The 15,604-nt window shown below is 40.7% G+C and overlaps 1 protein-coding gene across 8 annotated transcripts in view; it reads left to right on the forward strand.

The window, feature by feature from the left end:
* The window catches only part of fmnl2a (formin-like 2a), a 49,757-nt gene that overhangs the window by 20,972 nt on the left and 13,181 nt on the right, over positions 1 to 15,604 (forward strand). For all 8 annotated transcript variants that reach the window (XM_040027999.1, XM_040028006.1, XM_040028003.1 and 5 more), the window contains exons 4-10: positions 1,842 to 1,918; positions 6,776 to 6,859; positions 8,912 to 9,067; positions 12,199 to 12,307; positions 12,499 to 12,575; positions 13,424 to 13,517; positions 14,721 to 14,795. In XM_040027999.1, the coding sequence (XP_039883933.1) occupies positions 1,842 to 1,918; positions 6,776 to 6,859; positions 8,912 to 9,067; positions 12,199 to 12,307; positions 12,499 to 12,575; positions 13,424 to 13,517; positions 14,721 to 14,795 (672 nt within the window). The remainder of the gene's footprint in view (positions 1 to 1,841; positions 1,919 to 6,775; positions 6,860 to 8,911; positions 9,068 to 12,198; positions 12,308 to 12,498; positions 12,576 to 13,423; positions 13,518 to 14,720; positions 14,796 to 15,604) is intronic.

Raw genomic sequence — 15,604 nt, forward strand, 5'->3', positions numbered from 1 at the left:
CAGGACAACGCTAATGCAGAACTATCTTCTATTTAACTTGAATATAAAACAGCATGAAAAGTCTACAGTAGAATTTACAGTATCCTGTTTTGTCAGGAAAAATACCTGAACGATTACACGGCTAACTATTAGCATGAATATACCTGAGTGTTATAAGACCGGGGGTTAAAGTGGGATTTGGCTGGTGTGGGTACCGTAATATCCAGTGTAGCAATGCAGAGTGGAAAATACGATCACTTAGAAATAAGACATATAAAAAACTGGCTTGTGAGCTGCACTGGGTTTGTTTTTTCTGCATACAGGATGTGATCAGCTGACCTGCGCAGCTGCTGTGTGCTCTTTGTGGATTTGACTGAATCCAACGACCCTCGATGTAACCAAACATCGGCCATAAACACCCCATTTTGCCCTATAACAGTCCAATACGCTGCATTAGTGCAAAATTCATCACAATGGAAACGAACTAGTTTAACCTGCACTAAACTGCAGATCATGTTCATGCAATGTTTAAATAATACAAAAGTTATATACTTTAAATTGTTTTTTTAAGTCATTCAACTTAAGTAAGTTCGATCCAATAACTGATTAAAAAAAGATATTTAAAGCAACATTTATAATCTACCCAAACTTGAATTTCCAGTTTATCAAATTTTCCTTGCTGAGCAGTCCTTATTTTCTTATCTTCCTCTCCTGTCCTTTACTTTTTAAATATTTTTCTCCATCTCTTAGAGCAAATGCTAACATTTTTTCCTCCCTCTAAAACTTTAACTTGCAGTCACACGTTTGTGTTTGGTGATATTTCACGAGCTCTTTCCAACACTGGAAATTGCCTGAGTTCAAGCACCACTCCAATTACGCTCTTCTGAAGTTTTTATTAACAAGACGGCAACGGGATATGAGATGGTGTTTTCACCTTTTGACACACTGTGTTTCAAACTCCAGTGCCAGTGCTCTATTATACAATCAATTTTCTCCCCTCCTCTCCTCCTCACTCCTCTGATGTAACACTTTTACTCTCCCCCTCTCTGTCCCGCTCTCTGATCAGGGATCCCCCCCGCCCTCCTGTTGCACTGTGAGGCTGTTTGATCATCACCGGTCACTCACTTCTCTTGTTTTGTTCCTGTGATTGTATAACAGCCTGAAGGGCCTTTTTGTTTTTGGTTTTGCAGAACACCTCCCGTTAGAGGATGAAAGAAAAGAGGAACCCGCTCATCTTCTCTGTTCTCTCGTTTCTCTTTCCCTCACTAGTTAGTTCACAGCTTCCTGCGTGCTGTCTTCTGTCTGTAGCCACAGTAACAGGGTTGAGAATGTGTGTGTGTGTGTGTGTGTGTGTGTGTGTGTGTGTGTGTGTGTGTGTACAATTGTGTTTATGTAGCTGCTACTGCTCCTGGCCAGGCTTGAGAGGTAGCCAATTAGGTGACTTGATTTTATCATGCTGCTTCCAGGAGGGATTATTGCTATTTACAGAACCAACATGAGCAAACAGAAACAACATAAGTGGATAAAAAAAAAAAAAAAAAATCCAACTCATGCACTTTCACAGTTTCCAATGACTCAGCTGGCCTTCTTGTTTAGCCTCTTTATTGGTTACTGGCAAATAAAAGCATAATTTAGAAACCTATGGGAACAGCTCCATCTCCTCTTTCATTCTTTTATTTTGTAATCAGTGTGCAGGCTGCCTGCTTTTATATCTAAATGCCAATGTGGTTCCTTCTGTCTGTTTGTCTGACCTTTCTGTCAGAAACAAAGCTTTCTCCAGCCAAAATATCTCTGTGCTACCACATGTTGATTTACAGGAGTATGATGAAACTTTACCTCCCCCACTTTCTTTCCTCCTTCAGAAATTCAGACGACGAGTACAGGAGTCCACCCAGGTCCTGAGAGAACTGGAAATTTCGTTACGGACCAATCATATAGGGTGAGTCACCGCAGAAAGTGCGCGAGGCTTGTGTAGCGTTGCATGTCCGCGACCTGCCTATATTAGATTTAAGGGGAAAAGTCTGGCATTCCAGACACCCGGAGACGCAGACACTGACACTAACCACCACCATCCCCCATTCCTATCTGTGCTCTGACCTAATATTACATCGAAAGCCATGTGGCGACGAAGAAAAGATGAATCAATTGATTGTTTCGGGCAGCTGACACATGAACAGCGTCTGGAGGGGAAACACATTTCTCTTGCAATAGTTGCTCGCTAGTCTGCGATTCTGGAGACGTATTGAAACGGTTGCTAAAGAGATACTGATGTTGTAACAGATAAAACAATGATGCATTCATCTGCATTTTCTGGTATTCCAGGGTAACAAGCCTCGACTGGCTGCAGCTGTTATTGATTCAGTGCTGTATGTTTAGCCTTGAGGAAAGATCAATATCTCGGTGAGAGTCATACAAGGTCTCAGTGTTTTGTCTTGCTGAAGATCACAGGGCTCAAGTCACTAACTAGAGACCCTGTATGAGGATAACGATGGCCTGCTCGACATTAATGAGTCCCACTGGATTCTGGGACATGTTGGATTCAGGAGACTTCTATTACTACTTAAATAAATGAAGATGGTGCAAACATTTAGAAAGAGACATAAAAAAAATTACAGTTTAATTTTCTTTTGCTTGTCAGCTAAGCAGAAAATATTCTTTGCTTGGTTAAAAGAATTAAGAGGTTATTACTGCAGTACTAGAGAAACAAATAGCAACCAAAACAAGGGTTAGAGACTCTTGTAATTAGGTATAATCATACAAATCCCCTTTGGGGTTGCACCAGGAAAGGCATCTGGTGTAAATCTGTCAACTCAAACATGCAGCGCTACCTGGTGTGGCGACCCCTTGTGGCAAGGAAGCAGCCGAAAGCAGCTATCCTTTGAAATGTTCATACTTTAAAGGGAGCGGTTCAAGAGCACTGCTTCCTCTTTGAAAATATTAGCATAAAGCGAGTGTAAATGATAGTTGGTTATTGCTGATGGCTTAAAGTTTGGAAGAGGACAAAACGTGTAAAAAATATGCAGAGCTAGAGCGGACCCACTCTTCTGCACAATAGAACACACAGACCTGAATTTGAATGGAGCTCAAAGTTTTTCTTTTAAAGACACAGATTCCCAGTCGCTTTGCTTCCCTATTAAAAACAGAAGTTCACCTGTGGATTGTTTTTTGTGTCTGATTGAATTAGACTGCAGAGAAAATACAAGAATTTCACTCACAAACATTGGAGACTTTTTGGATGGTTTGTTAGTACCATTACCTGCACAGCAAGCCATGTTATCTGTCAGATAATTACATAGTAAAAAGCATCAGCACAACATACATGTCCATTTTAAAAGAGTAGGCGACCACGTGCCGCGTGGCTGCAGTGCAGCGACCCGGGGTTTGAATATGCGCCTCAGTCATTTGCTATATGTCCCCTCCCTTCTCCGAACTTTACTGTCTTCTATCTAATAGTCAAAAATGACTACAAATCTTTAAGATAATAAAGAAAAAAAAGAGTACATTTCCTTGACTCCAGTTTGTTGAGGTGAGGCCTTGCAGTCAGCTTGCAGCACCTGCGCGTCACCCAAAAGTGGTATCTAAGTCTCTAATAATGCACTACTTTAAGCCTTAATAAAATTTAAATGGGTTACACTATAAATACACCACCATTTACATGTTATTACATAGTAAAATATGCGATAGAGACCAAAACTAGTATTGTGGGCTTCAATGGAGAATGATTCACGGCTGTGCTTAAGACATGTGAATATTTTTAGTATAACCTTGTGGAAAACCTGTGCTGCTTGTGAATGAGGCACCTGGATTTACTGTACGAGTAATGAAAGTTAGCAACTCACAACAGAATGGTGGGTTGGATGGTCACAGAAGACATGGACACCCTGTCGAGGATTGGATGAAGCAACCCTGAGAACATCCGCTGCCCACAGGCTGTTGTAACAGCAACAATACTCTATATCCTAAACTACATCTCTCAGTCTCTCTGGTTTTCTCTTTTCCTGCCTCCCACACACATATTGTTTTAGTTCAGTGTGTCCATGTCAGCGACACTCACGTAAGTTATCTCATGTGTCTGACAACGCTGTCTCTCACACTCCTACACGCTGTTTACACAATAGTCAAATTCTGCTCTTCAAACCAAAAATACGTTCCAACCACAGCCAGAGACGATGTCCGCCTTCAGAGCTGAAGCTATGTTTACAAGGATAAAGTTATTTTAGAAACCTTATTGTTGGTAACTAGATTACACAAATAGTCTCACTAATCTAGATTAAACAATGAGGCGGTACCATAATAGCAAAAGGACAGGGAAAGGGAGATTGGGAGGGTAGAAGCGACTGATGATGTTGGAACACAGTGTCAGAGGTTAACAGATATTAATTATGCAGGCTGTGTATAATAGACAGATTGTCCCTTTATAAGCACTGCTGATGTGAGCCTGCTTCTGATTTGGTCACCAACATGCAGTGAATGGAGGATTGTTAGTTAGGGTCCTTTGGTAATAATTACTATGAGACCACACCCCCGAGCCTACTTAAACCACCACCGACCCCACTAGGCACTAGTTCACTGGACAATCTTGTTAGTCTTTTTCAGTCCCATGTAGTTACACCACAGGGGAGCTAATAAAGAAGCAGCTAGTGGATTTTTAAAGCAGTTTAGCTTTCATCAGCGCACTACCACTCTGAAGCCTGCCTGTGTCATTATGTTTATGCCCTACAAATTTATTTAATCGCTGAGCAATCAGCCCCATCGAAGCAGTTGTGGGACCAATAAAACGAAACGGCACCTCCACAAGATGCGATTAAATAAAGATCCTCTGTGATTCAGCTTAACAGTGCTTATAAATACGAAAGGAGAGCAGCACATACCAGAGGTGGTGGGAGCTTTCCTGTGAAAAGCTCAGCTTTTCTGTGCAGAATGAAAAACTAGAAAGCAGGCAAAGCGCTGGATGGGTGGCCCACTGTAGTGGCTGTAAGGAAAGCGATAAAGGGCTTTTGATCATTCTTCAGCTTTGTCTTCATCAGTGTGTGTGAGCGATAGAGAAATAAATACATAAAAGATTAATAATGAGTTTCTATTTGCGTGTTTGTGAACACGTTTGTTTCTCTGAGCCAGGAAGCTTTGAAATGGTCAATGCAATTCTTCTCTGCAAAGGAAGGGAGACAGGGTGAATAATCTGAAAACATCTACCGAGGCCAGGTTACAGCCCGGGAAGAATGTTTAGAAAAAACTAATTGCACATAATGTGTTATACGTAATGTTCGGGACAAAGATTTGATTTCTAATATGAGGCACAAAGAGATGTTGTTGCAAATGAGTAAAGCCAAAATTAGGCAGAAAAACCCAAATAAATCTATCAGGGAGCAACACCAAAACACCTGAAAGACCACAGCTAAAATGCATGATGACAGAATTATTTCCATGGTTAAAAAAATAACCTTTACAACATCTAACCAAGTCAAGGACACTCTCGAGGACGTAGGCGTATCATTGTCAAGGCCTGCAATCAAGAGACGCATTCATGAATGGAAATATAGTTTATAGTTTGTGTTGTAAACCACTGATTATACTCCAGAGGAGGAAGGTCAGATTAGACTTTGCAAGGAAACATCTAAAAGAGCCTTCAGAGTTCAGAAAAATAATTATTTGGACAGATAAAACAAGGTTAACCAACAAGTTTGTATCAGAATGACAGGAAGAGAAAAGTGTGGAGGAAGAGAGAACAGATATCACATCTAATATGGTGGAGGCAGTGTTATGCAATTATGGGCGTGTATGGCTGCCAGTGGAACCAGGCCACTAGTGCTTCGTGATGATATGACTGCTGCTAGAAGAAGCAGGATGAACTCTGAAGTGCACAGAACTAAACTCTGCTCAGATTCAGCCAAATGCTGCAAAACAGCTCAGACTTTTTTGTACCAGACAGATTATTTTTCAATGGTCAGTTGGCTGATCTCAACCGAACAGAGCATGCTTTTCCATTACTAAGTACTGAATGCAGAGATACCCACAGACAAGCATCAACTGAAGGTGGCTTCAATTAAGGATCTCAAGGGAGGAAATGCAGAATTTGATGGTGTCTGTGAGTTCTAGACTTCAGACAGACACTGGGTGTCAAGTTTTTTTTTTAAAGTATTTATTTGGTACCCGGGTTGGGGTTTTTTTTTTGCATTTTTTAAACTATTACATAATCAGTGTGATATATTTTTTCTCATACTGAAACCTGAAAGAATTGCACAAAAATTGTATTTTTTAAGCAATAAATGGAAAAAAATGCCAGATGTAGTAAAATTATACAAATAAAACTCATATATACAAATTAATATTGTCATAAGGTTCAATAAAATATTTGAATTTTCTGGCAATTATTTAATGGTTCAGGCTTTAAATGGTTAAAAAGAGTCTTCACATTTATGTTAGTCTTTCCCATTAATTTTAAACCTTTGAAAATTGGGTGAATGAAAATGGGTGTAATATTTGTAAAACCCCTTGAATTAAAGCCCAAAGTCTGCACTTCAATCACGTACTGATTCTTTGATTTACAACCCACTGTGTGCAGAGGCAAAACTACAAAAAATGTGTTTTTGTGCTAAACATTATGGAGAGCACTGGATAATAAACATTTTTAAAATACCGTGTACTCTTAAAAGCAATGTATTACTCTCCCTTTCCATCTTTCTATTTTACAGTTTAGGCTCACAACTGTCCTGCTTTAACTTGCCTAATTTGTAATTGTCAATTAATTTAACACATTTGAAGTGTTTTTGGTTTAATAGTTTACACTTCTCGTCAGGTGGGTACGAGAATTCCTAAATGAAGAGAACAAAGGCCTGGATGTGCTGGTGGACTATCTTTCTTTCGCACAGTATGCTGTCACGTAAGTCTCTAGCAGCTCTTTCTCCTTGCACCACAATGGTCTATATGCACAACTCATAATCAACACAACGATGCTATTCTGCACAACCGCTGATGCATCTCCACACAGCGCCAGCACCACCGTCGCTGCTGCCTGGTTGTCAGAAACACTGAGTCACTGGACGCCCAGTGCTGACACATAGGCACTGTGTGTTATGCTAACCATATGCTTCTATTCATGGATTGACAGTGTGGTTATTAGTCACTCACAGAGTCGCTGTTCAGGGCCAGAGTGCCACACAGTTAAATTTTTAATTCACCACTCCACTTCACCATATGTTATTATAGTCTGTCGAAATTATGAATGGTTAGCCGTAAAATTGTGTTTACGCAGTACCACTGCAGCAGCAAATTAAAGTCAAAGGACCAGTCTAAAAACTGAAATAGATCATAAAAGGTATGATTTAACAAGCAGCTTTCCATAGTTTGTGCCAACTACAACAAAACATGAGCTTTTTTCTAATATACAGGATCATGTCTAACACAAAAACCCTTTAAAACATTTGTTACTTTTTTTTAAACATGGAGTTGAACACTTTTTTACTTTTAAAAGAATTAGCCTCATATATAATTATAATTAGCCCTAATATATAAGATAATAAGATTGCATATGTTATGTTTGGATATGTTATAGGCAGAAGCAGGGTTTGTGGTTTACTAATGGATTCCTCATCTGTTATCGGTTGGTCAGTGTGGCTTTTTTAAAAATCTGCTGGCTAGCCTAGCATCATTCGATTAGCTTAGCAAGAGTCTGGCTAATTATCAGCATTTAAATTTACTGCATGTTTTCCTTGCTGTAGTCCTCAGTGAATTTACACCCACATCTAGAAAAAAAATATATTTTTGTTTTAGGAATGCTCATGACTACATGTACATTGCTCATAACATGATAGCAACATGCTAATTCATACACTTTGCAGAGCATAGTTGTAATGTGCCACTTTTGTGCCACTTTTGTTTAACCATGTAAGCATGGTTAAACAAATTTTTTTTTTTTTTAAATGTGTGTATCAGACACGATGTATTGATTTGGTTGTAGTAGTAGGAAATAAGTACTTCATGCTACAGTCACACCAAGGAAAATTTTTTTTTCCTAAAACGCGACTTTTTGACGTGAAAGCGCATATTGCTCCTCTCAATAAGCAGCGGGTGCTGCGGTGGGCACCTCGCCTGTGCCAAAGGCAGAGCATAGTCCTCCACCAGCTGCTATCAGGGCAGGGCAGGCACTGACTGTAACGCAGTCAGTTCTTCTTTTACCGTTATGTTGTTTTGTGGACCACAAAGTTTAAAACTACTTATGAACACACACAAAGTAACTCCACCAGAGTGCCTGTTTCGGGTCACTTTTGCCGGTCCAAGCCCGGATGAAGGAGCAGGGTTGGAATTGTGACATTAAAAAAACAATAATTGCTAAAATAAATTTAATTTGTAGTTCTAAATAAATTCTAAATGCATTTAAGACGTTTTTTTTACTGACTTTATGTCTCTTCCACGATGTTATTTCTCTCTCCAACAGCGTAGGTTACAATTACATTAGCATGACCAATTATGCAAATTAGGCGATGACATCATTCAGCGACTTCTAGTGACTTTTAGGACAACCAATAGCGATTTTCCTTACTGAGGAGTTGGCAACACTGAAACTCACAAATCAGTTGCTGTCTACATGCAGAAAAATTCACATTAAAATTTACATTCAGAGTCCAGCCATAACCTTGTAATTTCGAAGCAAAAATTCCTCCCCAAATGACTTAGCTGCTAAAGGATGGTGTTTAACTACAAAATGACACAGGAACAACCAGAATACAACTAGTTGGCAGCCAGTTAAGTTGAGTCATTATTGCTAACAGATGCTTTGCAGAGAACTTGCACTTATCGGCACAGACTGATTCAGATTGATTGCATTGCATTGGCATTGCAGTCTTATAAATTAGACGACCTGTTGTTCACAGCCTGTAAACAGCATCAGATGTAAAGCAATCCGAGTAAATGCAGATGTTCCTTGTTACAACAGTTTCGATGGCGAGTGCCTGGAGAACAACCCAGAGGCTGCGATGGATAAATCTAAGCCCTGGAGCCGCTCTATAGAAGACCTCCATGGAGGAAGCACCCTACCGTCTCCCATCACTGGGAACGGTATCACCCGAGTCGGGCGACATTCCACGTTACGGTACAGCACACACACGAACTGCCCTCTCTGGCTGACGAAATGACTAGCCAAGGGAATCGTGATTATTTTGAGAACTCACACATTTCATATGATGCCTCAGCCACGTCCTTTGTGTAGTCATGAGGTCTAAGTCTTTAAATGGCTTAAGATATGTGCAGGGGGGAAGTACCATTTGCCTGGATTTTTTGACTGTGATAATCTGTGATTACATGAGTAACAGTAATTTCTGTGACAGATCTTCTTATGGAACTAGGTTTTCGTCAGGTTTTATTGTTTAGGTTTTTATAAACACCAAACAGACCTTTTCACTCAAAATCCAGTGTGTAGAGGATTTCAGAGCAGTTTATTTATAAACCCATGCCAGCATAGGTGCATAAATCCTGTTCATTTGTGCATTATTTCTCTAATCTTTCCCATCATTCCATTAATGTTTTGGTACAGCACTCCTGCTGGCTTCTGTGGCCTCTAATCCTTTAGTTTGAAGAGGTTAACTTGAACACACTGCACACAAAGAGCACTATTGATTCATGGAAGCACATGTCTTTTTAATACGAGATCCTTAAATGATAATCAAGTCAGCCACTTTTTGTTGTTTTTCCTGTTGTGTGGTGTCACAAAGTAGCGGTGTTTTCTTGATAAATATGTAAATAGATGCAATGGAAGAAACGCAGACCAGACAAACTGACTTGGTGTTTTGGCTTTTGCACATTTTTCACCAGGAATTTAGATGCTAATTTGCTAAATGTGGAAGTTGTAGACAGACCACATGATGAGGTCATGTTTTATTGTTACTTGCACATATTTCATCCATGCTTTACTGATATTTAAATGACTGTCAAATATCAATATTGTCCCATAAATAACTTCACCCTCCCATGCCATGTCACCTCACCTACACATCTGCTGGCCCCAGATGTGACATCACTCTTGGCTGACTGTCTTTTCTGTTCTGTCCTAATGCCCCCCCACCCTCCTATAGTTATCTGCTCTTTTGTCTGCCAGTCTTCGACAGCAGGCAGGTCTCAGTTTCGCTCTGCTGGCTCAGAGTGAGCTTTCTTCGGCTGTAACCCCAGCATCCCCGTCCCTTCTAGAGAAACAAACGCACTTATAATGCTGCGAGCAGAGACACACATGGATGTCCACGCACAATCCCCGGCCTCATTGTACTTTATACCTCCCTGGTAGAGCTGCCCAGTTTATTTGTCCTGCTGTCTGTGTCGGGGATGTGAATTATTTGTACTGCTTGCCCACCCCCCCTGCGCTTGTGACTGAATTCTCCTTTCCTTGGAGCAAATGGGTTTTACTGCACTCATTGTTCCTGCCTGTGTGTCTGTGTGCTGCTTGTGTGGCTCCCTAAATGCCATTCTGTGCAGACGTTAGCCTAGTTTCTACAACAACCATTAAAAGCTCAGCACTAGGCTACAACCAGTATGAGTAGAATAAGTAGCTTCTAACAAGCTTCTGTATTTTGGTTGCTTTTTTCTGTTTTCTATATTTTTTTAAATGGCAAATGAATTATGAATCTTTTTCTTTGGCCTAAGTGGTTTTATAATTCCTAATAATATCGATTTTGTCCATTATACAGATTATTTTCCCTTATGCTTTTTAGACTGGCTTTGAAGTAGAATGATAAATACAGAGAAACTGTTAGATCCCACATTAAGTCTTATCTATATGTCTTCTTGAAACTGCCAACTTGAAGGACACCGAGTGCACTGAGCTGTCCAAAGTGTTCTCAATTAAGATGGTATGTCTGAAGCGTTAGCTAGTCACATGTAGCCGTGTTAGAGCTGTTATTGATAGCTTGTAAATAGAGTTGTAGTGATTGATGTTCTGTTATTTAAATTACATTTAGGATTTTTTGGTGTTACATTTGCTTCACTCTGTGTCTCCTTTTCCTTCTTCCCATTCTTCTGCTTTTTCTTGTTCTTCTACCTCTGCTTCATTTACTTCTTTGTTCTTCTTCTCCTCTATTTTTTGCTTCTTCTCATTCTTTGTCTCGTCTTTCTTCTCCCTTTCCCCTCCTTCTTCATCTTCTTTCTTGTTCCTTCATGTTTTCCTCCTTGATCGCCATACTCGTGTTCTTCTTCTTCCTCCTTGTTCTTCTCCTCCTCCGTCTTCTTCTGTTTCTTCTGTATCTCTTCTACCTTCTTTTCATTATCGTCCTACCTTCCTATTTTTCTATTTTTCTTTCCTTGTCTCCCTTCTTCTTTGTGCTTTTTCTCTCAAACTTCTCCTTCATGTTGTTGGTGTTACATAATAATGTATCTATTCACTGGTTTGAGATTAAAAAGCGCTGATTAGTCATTTCCTGGATGTTGCCTAATCAGGAGTGGAAAAACTCCTGGATGGAAGGTTATCTCTGCAGTTTGAAGCAGGTGCTCCTGTTCTGTTAGGAAAAGCCTTGTTTATCTACTTCATTTGTTTATTTATTTATTTTAATGCTGCACTTTACTTAATGCAATATGCAGTAATACTCTCCCTTGAAAGCTCCGTTCCTTTTCAGACAAACACACATGCACACTCACACAATGTGTTTTGACTCACAGAGAAGTCACGCCTACAGGCATGGGTGATGACACGAATTGGCATGTCTGTCAGTAGCCCGAAGACACATTTTTCCCCAGAACTTGGGTTTGGTAATTGTACCTCGTGATAAAAGTCTGAAAAAGAACTCCTTTTCTCCGACTCTTTTTGCATATTATTCAGTTAGACTGCTGCTCCAGCATTTCTGTTTTAGTGTGGGAGCTGCACCAGGAGCAGAGGCCTTGTTTTTGTCCAGATAAAGCTGCACAATCACTGTGCTGCATGCAAATGACTGGCTGCTGTGGTGTTAGCTGTAAGTGATATCTCCATGAAGGTCTGTTGAAACAATTGAAAGAAGGCATCCGGTGGCCCTGTGCTTGGTTGTAGATTTTATGGCCTTTGTGTGTGTTAATATAAGGTGCCCTGGCAGTTTAACAGCCTCATTATGTGCAGAAGATGGTGTGCAATGAGGGCTTGTTTACAAATGGCATCTGTTATCTTGTTTATCCAGTTCTTGTGAACTCTTTTGTTCAGTCACATAGGCTTAACATTTTATTCTATAGCTTTATTCCCTTTAATACTGACTTCTGATCTTTATTTATTAGTTTCAACACATTGCCCAGCCGGAGAACGCTGAAAAACTCCAGACTGGTCTGCAAAAAAGATGATGTCCACGTCTGCATCATGTGCCTGCGTGCTATCATGAACTACCAGGTCAGCCCCCAAGGCCTCTACAGGGACCATCCAGTCCACACAGACTGCACGTCTCTCTGAGCTGAGCCACATTTTGTTAAGCTAAATTCAATTTTCTAAGTTGTTTTTATTATTACAAGTCCCATCTTGCTTATTCTGTGTCTCATCTTCTCTGTTAATGAACTGCTTTGTCTCTGTCTTTCATCTTCCAGTATGGCTTCAACATGGTCATGTCACACCCTCATGCTGTGAATGAAATTGCACTAAGCCTCAACAACAAAAACCCGAGGTAAGTTCGACCAAAGGTTGAAAAACAAAAACAAAAAAGGAACCAAAAATGAAAAGGTAAGTAAATAAAGAACAAAATCTCAAGTTTCTTTTTTCAAATAAAAAAAGAGCTGCTGGATAAAAGATTCAATAAAATGGGTTTTATGTTTTACCAACTTGGACCCACATCCATAAAAGCACAAACGCTAGATTTTGTGCACCTGCACAGTCTGAGAGTGGGAGCCCTTGTTGCTCAGGGGCACATTCATCTTGACAGACGGGTCAAGGCACCGCTGGCACAGTCCACCACACTGGCAGCTGCTCACTGAGACGGCTACGAGGAGCACTCTGTGTGTGTGTGTGTGTGTGTGTGTGTGTGTGTGTGTGTGTGTGTGTGTGTGTGTGTGTGTGTGTGTGTGGTCGTGTTTTCACTTCATGCCCCAGGGTTTAAGGATTTTCTCAAAAGTGGATGTGGAACCACTTCGCATCACCTGTCACATTTCATCTCATCCAGACATAGAAATCCCGCGTGAATGAACTGGAGACGGGATGAGCCGGCACTTTCAGTGTCTGTGCACTTTAATAAACTCACATGAATCAGGCCAAGAAGTATTCATTTTTTATACCTGGCCTTTAACCCCCCTTTAGCTCTGGGCTTTTGACTCTCAAGAGGTTAAACCAATGACTACACAATGAAAATTTGTTTTGCTGTGACAGTGGTTGCTGTTTATGATCTGTCCTATGCAGACGTTTCAGTAGCGAGATGATCCTAAATTACACAGTTTTCCGCTTTGTTTCCACTGCGATTATCTCCTGCTTTTCTGTTCATTCATTAATTATTCCTGACATCATTTTCTCCCTGTTTTTCAGAACCAAAGCTCTGGTCTTGGAGCTCCTGGCGGCGGTTTGCCTCGTGAGAGGAGGCCACGAAATTATTCTCTCTGCGTTCGACAACTTTAAGGAGGTACGAGCTGCAAAGATGGTTCGGAGGAGACGAATATGTCATTACATTTTGCTTCAAACAGTGACTCAGCCCTGGAGGAATGCTCGTCTGGCAGTTGTGAGGCTGGCGTATTCCTCGTTGCTTCAAAGGGATAGCGTCTAGGAATTAATTCTGTTAGTCAACAGATTACAGACACCAGTTTAGCTGCGTCGCATAGGACGACACACACAGCCGCAAGTGATAACAGTTATATGCGTGTTAACTGGATTTGGCAGTAGCTTCAAAGCTCAGAAAAGCAGTGAGTTAGTTGTAACAGATAGCCCTGCCTGACCTCTGCCTGTCTGGATGAGGCATTCTGGCTTCTGGAGAAAGAAGTGGGAGGTTTGTGATGGAGAGAGCGCTAACAGCCGCCCCATTTTGTAGCATACGGCCCGCAAACATGGGCTGACTGCAGTTAATGTAATATTTACACTCCCGGAATGAAATATTGAGCGTTGCTCTCAGCGGCACTGGCATTAATGGGAGATTAAGGCATAGAGAGAACGTTGCCCGTCTAATGAGACGAAGTTTGAGAAAGCATTTGGATAATGTGAGTGCAGGAAGCATGGCAGCATGTTTTTCTATTCTGGTGGAGGCAGGGTTTAGTTGTTCTTTTCTTTTTTTTCCTTTTAGATGAAAAGTGACACTGTCGACCATAATGCGAGATCTATTTTTCTGAGTAACTTAGATATGTTGCTGAATGATGGGGGCTGCAGGCTAAAGCTCACAGCATTGCATCCCTCTTTTTTTCCTTCTTCCCTTCCTTCTCAATTCTTTATCATCCTCTGTCTGCCTCATTGACATCCACATGAACTCCCTGAACTGCACAGCATCTCTCTACTCCCTCTTTTTTATCTCCCAAATTCCACTCTAAACACGCTTTAACATACTGCGAGTAACATTGAAAACAGATGCACGGTGCAAACTGTAGCTGAAATAAAATAAAAGAATGATCCTGCAGCACTTCATAAAAACGTATCTTATTAATTATCGCTTTGAAAACAGCTCTCTCTGAGATCATAGGAAGCTGTAAAGTATTTTGCAGCTTACATCAGTAGTTTTTAACCACATATTGACACATGATTAATAAGTCTATGAGGTGCAATTCCTGGCTAAATCCCTGGCTTTGTTTCTCCAGCTGGTCTAAAACAAATGAAGTAAATTAATGTGTGGTTTTCTTTGCAGGTGTGTATGGAGGAGCAGCGATTCGAGAAGCTAATGGAGTACTTCAAGAATGAGGACAACAACATTGACTTCATGGTCAGCCTACGCACAGTTGTGATGACTGTTAATTGTGCTGCAATCCCCGAAAACCCTTTCTGTGAAGCCGAATGATTTTTCAGTGTCAAAAGTTCAGAGAAAATGATGTGAACTGTAATGTGTGGGCAGAAGAGGTTAGAAACAGGTCCTCATATACCTGTCTAAACCCCAATCGAACTTAAATGGTAAACATACTTGTACCTAAATGAGCTCTTTTTACAACTGTTTTCTACGTCCGATTCTTTTCTTTTTAGCATTCACACACACACACTCAGTGAACACATCGAGAGCAGCTCAGTGTCTGGTATCTTCCTCAAGATTACTTTGACATGCAAATTAAACCACCAACCTTTCGATTGGTAGATGACCTGCCCTGCCTCTACCAGGAGGTAGAGCAGGAGTTCAGTGTAAAAAATTAACAAACTGTTCCTCCAGTTTTGTGATATGCAGTACTATCAGTTTCTGTGCAAGGTCACTGCATAAGCTACAGATGTGTGTTGCAGTGGATCAAACCTGAGGATCCCTAAGCAAAGACCTTCTGTTTTTTCAAGGCTCAGCAGTGTTAATTAATCTGACAGAAAAGACTTAAGAACATCGATGGACATGCCACCTTATGCTTGATTTTATACGTCACACCTCTGTGAATCCATTCTAATTAATCTGAGTGAAAACCAACAGAGGCTGTGCTTGAATAGTGCTTCACTTTGAACAAGTTTCCCTTGCAGTCCCCCCGATAGGCAGTCGTCACCTGACAGCAGCTCTGAAGTGAACAGACTTTGCCAAAAGCTGCTTTCTCACACTGGGGCAGC

The sequence above is a fragment of the Simochromis diagramma genome, unplaced genomic scaffold (assembly GCF_900408965.1).
Source record: "Simochromis diagramma unplaced genomic scaffold, fSimDia1.1 OVJJ01000343.1, whole genome shotgun sequence".
NCBI classification, from domain to species: Eukaryota; Metazoa; Chordata; class Actinopteri; order Cichliformes; family Cichlidae; genus Simochromis; species Simochromis diagramma.